The 10,980-nt window shown below is 38.8% G+C and overlaps 1 protein-coding gene and 1 long non-coding RNA gene across 3 annotated transcripts in view; both read right to left on the bottom strand.

Annotated features, from left to right (window-relative positions):
• The window catches only part of LOC134647428 (uncharacterized), a 150,255-nt gene that overhangs the window by 132,251 nt on the left and 7,024 nt on the right, over window positions 1–10,980 (bottom strand). The window lies entirely within an intron of this gene.
• On the bottom strand, window positions 1,673–3,254 carry LOC134647404 (cilia- and flagella-associated protein 20). Of its 2 annotated transcripts, XM_063501757.1 has the most exons (3): window positions 3,145–3,254; window positions 2,191–2,419; window positions 1,673–2,049 (listed from the first exon to the last, which is right to left on the bottom strand). In XM_063501757.1, the coding sequence occupies exons 1-3, from the start codon at window positions 3,177–3,179 to the stop codon at window positions 1,732–1,734; spliced, it is 582 nt and encodes a 193-aa protein (XP_063357827.1). In that variant the 5' UTR covers window positions 3,180–3,254; the 3' UTR covers window positions 1,673–1,731. The 2 variants fall into 2 exon arrangements, with proteins under 2 accessions (XP_063357827.1, XP_063357826.1); XM_063501756.1 differs by lacking the exon at window positions 3,145–3,254 and having other exon boundaries at window positions 1,681–2,049; window positions 2,191–2,657.

The raw sequence follows: 10,980 nt of genomic DNA, 5'->3' as shown, positions 1-10,980 counted from the left end.
TTATAGACGGGTCTAACGCGAAATTTATTCAATTACCTTTATATACCGACGTTTCGACCAGTGAAACCTGTGTCGAAACGTCGGTATATAAAGGTAATTGAATAAATTTCGCGTTAGACCCGTCTATAAATGTGAGTTAATATGTGTTCAAAACGCGAAGGTTTTAAATATTATAAAATATCTTTGTTTTTGAAAACGGACAAACTATGAACAAAAATGTCTATATCATTAAGCGATTCATTATACATATTACAAGTACGCCTAAAGAAAGAATTTTTAGCATACTGTGTGCCACAGGAAGAAATAGAAAAGGTAGGTTTTCGTAATATGCTTTGAGCATATCTGCCAGTTTTGCGTCGGTGCCCAGTTTCTCCTTCCGGTTGCTAAAATCCATTTAGCACGCGTGCCTGCATCTTGTGGAAATCTGGAGGTAATAAACGAAATATTCATTTTGTAATCTGTCACTCTTATTGCAAAATTAAGAATTAGTGCCTGCAGCATATCATAGAATTAGATTCTCTGAGTCGTGGCAAAACCCCCTATAACGTTAGAAAGAATCCGTAATGCTTAAATAAATATAATTTACATTCTAATTTAAACACAGTTCAATTTTATTGTTCGTATATGTCCAGTTCTACAGCAAAATTATTTATAAAAATGTTATTAAAATACAAAATACCCGAATTTTGGGGTAATTGTATGCATCACGGGCTGGTATCCCTCCAATAATAGCAATGCGACTAAATTGAATACACGTTATTAAAAGGGTGACGGCTTACTGTCAATATGCGTACGTAATTTGGTCGGTTAATGTATCAGGAAATATTTATAGGTTAATTATTTTACCCGAGTTATTATTTACTGTAAATGCTTTTTCTACTCAGATTTTAATTGATATAGATTGTAGGATGCTGTTACTAAGCATGATAATGTGACCGAAGTATAAAATACTGTATTTACCTGTGAAATGTTACGTTGTCCTGTTTTTGCCGGCAGTCACTTGTACAGCGCAAAACTGAGCAATTCACCATATTTGTTGAATTATTAAGTACTACTACATGCACACGAAACACTGATTTCAATATTTTTCCTGATAATCTTTGCACTGTTCATATGTTTCACACCAATTTGACGTTTACGCATTGTTTGTATCCCACCATAAACTACGGTGGGGAATAAAAAAATATGAGACACTGACAAAGACAAACAGTAATAGCGCTTTCTCTGCTACTCCTAGTGAAAGATACATAAGACTATCCCGTTCTGTCAGTTATCCCCACCACTCATGACATGCCCTCGTTTAAATTACTCCATAACCAGCATGAGTATTTTCTTATCTGTAGTCAGAACTGTCACATTTGTTGTCACGCATTTGTCACGTCACGCGCGGCGCGCGCGTTTGAGTAGATTTATTGTTGCGTTGCGCAAATAGCCAGAGTATACCGGCACATGACCGGCACCACCGGCAGATTTCGCAGGTAGCCGGTAAACGAGCTATAAATGGAGCATTTACGTTAGCAACTCCAATCTAATACAATTTGGGACTAAATGAAATACCTGTTATTGATGTGCTTTTATATTTCTCACACAGTTACAAGAAAATGTTGCATATCAAATAAGTGGACAGTGCAACATACAAAAATCTTTAGTGTCATTCATTATACAAAAAAAATTCACTTAAGGGTATATTTTACTAAAGTAATGACCATTAGTTTCTATTAGATTTGTTGATTAGGTAGCTACTGTTGCTTTTGCCTTATTCTGTATGGGAAGGAACAGTTTGAACTCTGCCGGTAGCTCATCCTCAGAGTACAATCTATCGGAGAAGTAAACTCTCCTTATTCTACAGTTTGCATGTATCTGGACCCTGAGGGTTTCTACATAATTAGTTCCATAAGCTCTCCGGGTGAAATCGGCCAGGTTAAATTGAATTTGGTTCCAGCCCTCATCAAGACGCATCGGCATGGTGCAAATGAATGGTTTCACTCGAGTAGTTGACTGATAATTACTTGCTCTGAACCTTCGTCGTACATTTTTGTCGTCCAAAACCTGTAACAACAAAGAATTATAAAATGGCGGTAAAAACTAACCTTAAAATTATTTGAGCTAATTTACATGGCTCATAACCTAACTTTTCCTCGTAAAGACCGTCAGCAGGACGGTATTCCACTAGTACTGTGTCCACCTTACCTGGACTTCGAAAGTAAAGTACTTTTTCAGGTTCTTAATAATCATAACTAAGAATGGTAGCTTGATGCCGAGCGTCTTCTTCGGGTCTGCAGGACATGTTATATACGTGGTGCTAACGTTGGTCCCGACAATTTCTAGCACCAGACTTTGAATGTCGTTGTCCGTAATCCTCTTTATGTGCCCATTTCGCACCTTCTTGTCCCATATCTGCAGAGGTTTGCTGCCAATACTGTAAAGAATCGAGAGGAAACCGGACTGAAATGTGTTTTTAAACATCTCTGCCGCGGTACTGCAACTTCACATTTAGGGCACTGTTAACTATAAATGTTTGATCGATAAAGCGATTTCTTTACCGGACACATTACATTTACAAGTTGACACAATGACAGTAAACACAGAAATTTTGGACACGGCCATTGGCCATGAGTTGTTATCAATACGAAGTTGCCGTAGCAACCGCTGAAGGAAGATAGAACGTTCCGTTTCAGAAATTTAACGCTTACGATAATGCTCGTGTAAAATATTATGAACGCGTAAATATAATCAACTGTAATAAAATTACAGTGGAATAGGAAAAAAACTTATTATTATTAAAAAACTTTTAGTTTTTGTAGAAAATTGCATATAACCGCCATAGTGAAACGTTGACTAAACGATAAACATTATACCGTAAAACGAATCGTTCTCTGTGTCGATTTGACAGATTCCATGCGATGCACAAAGTGCATAGAGGTCTCGATTTTTTTTGGTTTTCCCATAATAATACAGCATTTTTCGATGAACAGTGAAACGAACTTTTATGTTTCAGTGTTAACGTAATAGATAATGGACTTAAGTTTGTTTATTTCATTATTGTGACTGAAAAAGTGCTCCAGCAAAAATGACGGCGGAAATGTCATCAAAGAGGTAAGAATAGAATGTATTTAAAATCATTATTAATTTATAATAACCAACCACAAACACTCACTTAGCAGGACCGGTAATTTCATGGATGGAAACGTTAATTTTGACTGTTAATGCGGTCAACCCAACCCCAATAACGGTACCTACTGACCCTCAATTTTGGGTAAGACCGTAAGTGGAGGTACACAATTAAAAAAAAATCTTGTTACACATTAAGATGTACGATATATAAAAATATTAACTTGTATCAAAATAACCCATACCAATAGACATCTAAAATGACATTGTCTAAATGACAACATAATCTAGTACCTTTTTTTTTCTTTTTTTTTTTCAGGGGCATTATATGTATACAGCCACATTGAGTTATAATCATAGAAGGTAGCATTCTATAGAAGTGGTCTACGCGTGCCTCCATGAGGGACAAAACATATAAACTCAACCAATCATTTTGTTATGGTGGGCAACAAATGAATTCGACCAATCACGATGGTCAATTTACGGTGGGGAATAAAACAAGATGTGAGACTGTGACAAGGACAAACAATAATAGCGCTTTCGCTGCTATTCCTACTGAAAGATACATAAGACTATCCCGTTCTGTCAGTTATCCCCACCACTCATGCCCAATCCAGTTATACTAGATTCATGGTTATAATATGTCTCCTTTTTATTGTAACTTAATTTCAGGCAGTTGTTTTGTTGGCTACCCATTAATATTTCCCACTTACATCTTATAGAGTCTGTCCGGAAAGAGAACAGTTGTGGAATATATTGAGCCCCATGCATTCCATGTTTCTTCTCTTTCCGCACAGACTCTAGTGCCTAAGTATTATAGTTAAAATCCCTCAAGTCCATACAAAAAAAAACTTAAATCAACTGGATTCTTACATGAGTGTGTCAAGCAATTAACTTCAAAACAATAAAAATGGCTTCTGGCCATTATGGCAATTTAGCCAGTATCAACATTTGAATTTTATTTCCTCATTATCTGCAATTCTGCACACTCTTACATTAATTTACTGTATATTTGCATAATAAGCTACCAATAATTACACTTTAAACAACATGAATGAGCAAAAAACAAAATACATTCTAGAGATGCCATCACCAATATGGAGCTCAACTGGAAGTCATATGATTAAACACATCTTGTTTCTTTACATTGATTTAGTCCTAATGAAATAGACCACGGGTGGGCAAACTTTCCTCATAGGGCAAAGCCTCAGAACTGCAGCAAAAATGCATTTTTATTATTTCAAGGACCATATACCTGTATAGTAAGCTAGTTATCCTGGGAATTTTCCGCAAATCGACAACCACTGTCTATTTTGCGTGAAACGAGGCAGCCCTACTCTAACCACCCCAGCTCCTCCACCTAGCAAGGTCTTCAGGTTTCTATGCCTCCTTCAATGTACACGGATACCCTAGGTATGTTCCTGTATACTTTTAACTTCTAACTGTTTGAAGTCTAGGAGAATATGTTTTGTTGTTTCCTCTTCTTCCCTGCACGCTCTGCACATGTGGCTGTCAGTTTTACTTACTAATTATTTCGAAGGGCATTCAGCAGGCTGGATAAGATCCTTTTGCGGGCCGGAGCTGGCCCGCAGGCTGTACCCCATCACTGAACTAGACTATAGTGTAAAAACATAGTCTGTTTGAATTGCAACTCACCTCTCACTGAATCTGGTATTTTAGTAATACTTGAAACCACTCTATCAAATGACATGTGATTCAATAATGTAACTTAATAAGTGCAATTAGTACAGACAGATTAATTTCTGAACTTTGGTTGGTGGATTATTGATTATTTTTTATTGCCCGTGAGACAAAATCTACGGTAATGAGCTTCCAAAAATTTCGAGTTTACTTAATGACAAAAAAAGCTTGTACATTTTATACTTGTATTGTTGTCATGATAAGGATTAATCTCATGTCTCATGTCACAATGAACCGCGCCATGTTTGTTTTGAATGTCCCCCATTATTTAACAGACAATAGTCGTGACGTAATACTTGAATTCCGAGGGTATGATTTAATTTAAATGATGGCCACAGATTAAAACAGCTTGATCATTTTACTCCCTACTTATATATAACATAGTAATTTTTTCTCAATCTTTTCCATTTTCGAATAGGCTGTTTCCAAGACGTTTAGATATTTTTGAGAACCTCGGCCTCTCCGAGATATCTGATAGCCACTCAACTATATCGACGGTGGAAATTTCAAATGTCGTAAGGGACATACGACAAAATGTCCCTTACGACATTTAAAATAATCCAATACATAAGTTACTTTTTGCCAGATTAACTGGAAAAGAAACGCCACTGCAACGTACATTGTTTCTTTACGAAAATGTGACTCTGAATCGAACGAAAGATCAAAATAATAATACCTCTCTCGCGTGTTTCATTTTCGTATTAACCTGTAGGAATGTACGCATTCTGGATAAGCAATAATCAGGCAGATGATAATTCCTAGTGTGAATCCTCTACGCTGTTCTAATCTATGCAAGTACTTAGCCCACCTACATAAATTTGAACTCGAAGCTAAATATTTTATTACCCTGTCTAACTAACGTATTAAAACAAAATGTTTCGAAGGTCTCGTGCAACTAACTGCGACAAGGTACCAAAACGTCGTTGTAATGTAAGGTCCGATAATGCCAGCTGGGCATATCTTACGGACGGACATCCGTCTGATAAGGACTTTAGTCATTTAAATTTTGCCTATTGATGAGCAGGGCTATAACCGCAAAAATCGAAGTTCGCAAATTGCGGTCATTTTTCTCTGTCACTCTAATTACGCCTTAATTGGAGTAAAAGAGAAAGATCCCCGCAATTTGCGAATTTCGGTTTTCGCGGTTGTAACGGAGATATTAATGGAACCCCGAACAGCGGTAGCACCTCAGTTATTTTAGCAAAATAAAATGGTGTACCATGAGTGTATGAGAACGTATTTTGTTATTTTTTTTACAGCCTGACCCGAAACTAACAGGAAATAAATATATGTATAAGTACTGATTAATATCAGGAATTGAAATTGTTCAGGTATATACTTGTATAAAGTCCATAAAATGAAAATCATGCAGTGCTAATTAAAAAAAATATTGATTATTACCAAGTTTTTACTACGAGTATACTTAGTGGTAAATTAGTTAAACCATGTTAGGTAATATTAGTTTCAAAAAATCTTTGTCTAATATCTTTAACCTTTTAACCGCCATAGAATATACCGTCATCGAGCGTGTCGTGTCGCCGGGGGGTACGAAATTACACGAACTTTTGTCTTATTTATCAGACAGCGGCGAAATGAGCCCGATTTTGTACGTCTTATATATCTGTCTACGACGGTTACTTTAAATAGTACCTAATAGTATTCGTAGTTTTACGGACAATAAAACCCAGGCCCTAATTTACCTTGCGGGATCCCCCGAACCTATTTCAACAAGTACCTGGTCTACGGAATTGAAAAGCTCGGGAGAACTTTCATTAGTTTCGGAGACATGTCAAACATGACCTTTAACCCCATTCGGCTGCACAAACAGTAGTGGGGTCAGGTTGAGAGGTCACGGTGTTTTGAAATGAGGCAGCTATAGTACTAAATGGTATAGCCAACATCTTTAAGGTGTATTGACATCTTTATTTAGTCCTAATTATACTTAACTATCTTTAGGGCGTCCGCTAGATGGCGCGGTTGCACGAGCCGCTGAGCGGGTTAATGAAAAACAGTCTCTACACCTTATAAAACAAAGTCCCCCGCCGCGTCTGTCTGTGTGTTTGTATATTCGCGATAAACTCAAAAACTACTGAAGGGATTTTTATGCGGTTTTCACCTTTCGATAGAGTGATTCTTGAGGAAGGTTTGTGTATAATTTGTTAACCCGTGCGAAGCCGGTAGGTCGCTAGTACATAATATATGAGCAACGCTAACTGGCGCGGACGCGTGCGACTTTATCTTTCAAACAGGAAGGGTACGCTAACAGATGTCATATCAGTCAGTACAATTTTGCGAGATATGGCGTTTTAAGGTTATAAATTATACGGAGATGACACCCGTTCACCGTACTCTTCGTGTTTGAAAAATGCTATCTTAGGTAAAGTTAGAAATAACATCCATCAGTTACCGCGTTATAATAAGTACATAGGTGCAGTCACTTGGAATAATATGTTACACAATGAAAGCCGCAAAAATATCTGACACGATCTTATTTGTAGAGCCTTAAGAGCGATGTCACATATTATTGCAGGTGACTGTACATAAAGCGATTTACTTATACCGCTCTGCATATTGACATTTGCGGAACATTCCTCCCACCATACCAGTTTCAGCGTCATACATACTTTCTCCGGTCTGGTTACCACTGGGTATTTCTGCAAAGTTTCAAATATTTGTTCCCAGCTCCTTAAAGGGGCCCGGGCCCACTGATTATCAGTCCGCCGGTCTATATCAGCCTGTCAGTTGTTCGGAAATTTCAACTTTTTGTTCTAACTGACAGGCTGCTGTCGTCCGGCGGTCATAGTGGGCCCCTTAACTAAACGTTTTTAAAGATAAACGTCTTCCCAGTCAATCTGTCTTTGGGTATCGTGTCAATATTTCTTATCCAACCTGTTTTATTCACTTGGTAATAACCGTAATCTTTGACGGATATATTGACTGTGTTGAATCAACACTGTTGATGAGGTCATAAATGCTATCACGACATAATTAATTAATTAGTTTAATTACTATCACTACGATTGTTACTACAGTTAACACATTCATTGCCACCCAGTCAAACAAGACATCCGCGCCAGGCCACAAACATTTTGGTCATATAAAGCTGTAGGGCCATGATCCCGACTATCGGGTCGTCCGGCCTGGGAACGAAATCATAAAATACCCGATAGTCGGGTTTTCGGCACTCAATGTCTTAATAAATTATTCTAGCGATATTACTATCGTATGTATGTTTCAAAGCGCCATTGTTTCTACTTACAGGGCCTTAATTTTACAGTAATAAACGACCCGTCCAACCAATAATTGCGAGTACGTAGAAACACCGGCAAATACCAAGTTTTATACCTGGGCTTTATGACTCAGCCGGTCAATGAACCCGCACTCTGGTCCAGTCGCGATCAGATATATGGGAGCGGCCGAGGTGCTCAAAAATATCTGAACACGACTCTAATGCCTTGACAATAGAGGCGTGTTCAGATATTTGTGAGCACCTTGGTCGCTCCGATATATCTGATGGCGACTGTCCAACAGCTGCGGAACCAATCATCCCTGTTTCAGAAAACTATAAATGCCTGTAACTGTTCAACACAGTCATTATTGTTTAGAATTTAAAGAAAATCCCTTGAAAAATTACTTGTTAATCTTAAGGCTTCTATGGACGTTGATAATTGCTGGCTAAGTAGGAGCACTTAGCATTTAGCAAGACTAAAGGCCTGTGCACACCGGCTGCATGTAGGTAGACGTGCACGTGCGCTAAAATGTTGGAGACGCGCACGCACACGTCACGCAAGCGGTGTGTCGTCTCTCATAAGGAACTTGTGACGTGCGCGCGCGTATGAGAGACGGCACACCGCTTGCGTGACGTGTGCGTGTGCGGCTCCAACATCCAACAGTGCACGTCACGCACACGCAGCCGGTGTGCACAGGCCTTAAATGCCGCAATCAATGTACTGCAAACCGCATGCGATTATCGGTGACGTTTGGAGAGGCCACTACTCCAAAAAGCATATGAATACATAGAGTATACCTCGCTGGATCTCAATTGTTTCTTCGCGGCATTCCGGTAGTATCACAGTTCTCTGGCTATATTTCTTCAGATCTATCCTGTTTTCGTTAGTGCTAAGTACCCATCAAATTGGCACGAAGATGAGAGCGCTGACGCATCTATCGGCATGCACACCGCCCAGTGTTCTAGAGATTTTTTGGAGCATTATTAGGTACATAAATGTCACGTTCGAATATTTCATAAATGTTCCTTTAGATTTTCCTCCAGCCAGGAGCCAGATTTTAGTTTGGCACTGCAATTTTAAGCCATGAATTATCAACAGACCAGTGTTTGTAGCGTTTGCGACATTGAGGGAATACCTTACTTTACTGGCATCGGATTTCATATAATTCCATATCTTCACCACAAACGCCACCGGACTAGTGAAAAGGACAGTCGCCATCAGATATACGCCTTGGCAATAAAGGATAGTTCAGATATTTGTGAGCACTTTGGCTGCTCCGATATATCTGATGACTGAACAAAGCTAAAGATGACCGCAAAATTTGATCGCTTCCGATCTAAATCTTCAAAAGCATATCGTTAGGTCGTTAGTCATGGCACACTTCTTTTGGTAACCGTTCGGTTCCGAATATGGTGCGCAAGCGGACCATTACGGCCCCGGTAAGCCTTAGAGCTCATTTAGATGGTGCGAAAACTCGCATGCGAGTTTCATTACATTGCGTTATTTGATCGGTCGGCTGAATTGTTGTAACCTCAATGATCCGCAATGTAACTAAAATCGCATGCTAGTTCGCGCGCCGTCTAAATGAGCCCTTTAGGGCTTCAAATCCTTTTATGATATTACTCGGCGAATACCTTTTAGTAGGTATGGAGTGTTTTGGTTTAAATTCCACCTAGTTTCACCTTAGGGTAGAAGGCCAGGAGGGTAAAGGGAAGATGTTTTTTAAAGTCAGTTTGTTTTGGCCTATTATTTAAAACTATGAACCATCGCCATACCACATGCTTAAATATACGGTTTAGCATGGAACACCTGGGTTATAACCGCGACAATCGAAGTTCGCAAATTGCGAGCATATTTCTGTCGCTCTAAATACGCTATTTTGATTTGACATACCTAATGGGATTATTGCCAATCAATAAAATGAAGCATGCCGACCAGTACAATCCTCCGCGCTGTTAACTGACAAATTGTGAATCTTATTGCAATAGCATAAGCCCCACCATGGGTCAGCTTAAAGTGTTGTTTAATACCACAACACGATGACTCGACTCAACGAATGACTCAAGACCTGAAGTGTAAATCATTGCGCTCGTTTATGGAGGACCTAAAAGGGCCCGCGATTTTATGGACCCTTTGTACCTACATAATTGAGAAATATATTGCGTTATTGGTTTGAAGAATGAAAAATGAGAACAATAAGGTTTAAAATTGGAATTTCTTGGAGTTGTTGTATAGATGGCCCTAAGCACATAAATAAACAATAAGCCACTTTCAGAGCATGACAATAATGTTGATATATTAATAACTTATAATTATAAATTTATAAGTATAAGGATACTTCCAAAGATCCAAGGGGTTGGATCAGTTGGATGTGACTTATCAAAAGTCACAAGACATCTTATTTACAATCAAGTTCAATGAAAACGAATGTATGAAAGTTTCCCCACAATGTGCCTCGTTACAAGTCATCAAAACGAGCAAGACTGAGATCATTCTTGAACACTCGGCGGGTCACAGACCGACCCAGATACAGCCCGTGCCGATAGATTCGTAGCTTCGTGCCAATTTGATGGTTAGGATCGGTCCAATCTAACTCTGCAGCGAGTTTGATAGCATGCACAAAGCGTGGAAGTGTTATTTTAAACGTCATAATCTCATAATTTCATAGACATTTGACTTTATGATACGCTCTGTGCTAAAACTTGCTGCAGAGTTGGCTTAGACCGACAGACCTTCAGCGCGTCTCTTTCAGTGTCATAATCATGACTTCACAGTACTATGTAGGTACGTTTACTACCATTTCCACTCACCATATAACATTTAATCTAACTTACTCCAGTATTGACGTAAATAGTTCCACAGATGATCTTATTAATCACCCAGACCCCCCTAGATTCTCCAAACCACAAAATACTACGGGGATTTCTAAGACCGCTAA

Source organism: Cydia amplana, chromosome 4 (genome assembly GCF_948474715.1).
Source record: "Cydia amplana chromosome 4, ilCydAmpl1.1, whole genome shotgun sequence".
NCBI classification, from domain to species: Eukaryota; Metazoa; Arthropoda; class Insecta; order Lepidoptera; family Tortricidae; genus Cydia; species Cydia amplana.
Note: the sequence above shows the minus strand (reverse complement) of the source record. Positions and strands in the feature narration are given on the sequence as shown.

Excerpts from the sequence above, each read along its gene's own strand:
- LOC134647404 (XM_063501756.1), bottom strand. The coding sequence starts at position 2,466 with ATGTTTAAAAACACATTTCAGTCCGGTTTCCTCTCGATTCTTTACAGT. Across the intron at positions 2,050-2,190 it reads ACTTTACTTTCGAAGTCCAG|GTTTTGGACGACAAAAATGT; the intron begins GTAAGGTGGACA and ends TTGTTGTTACAG.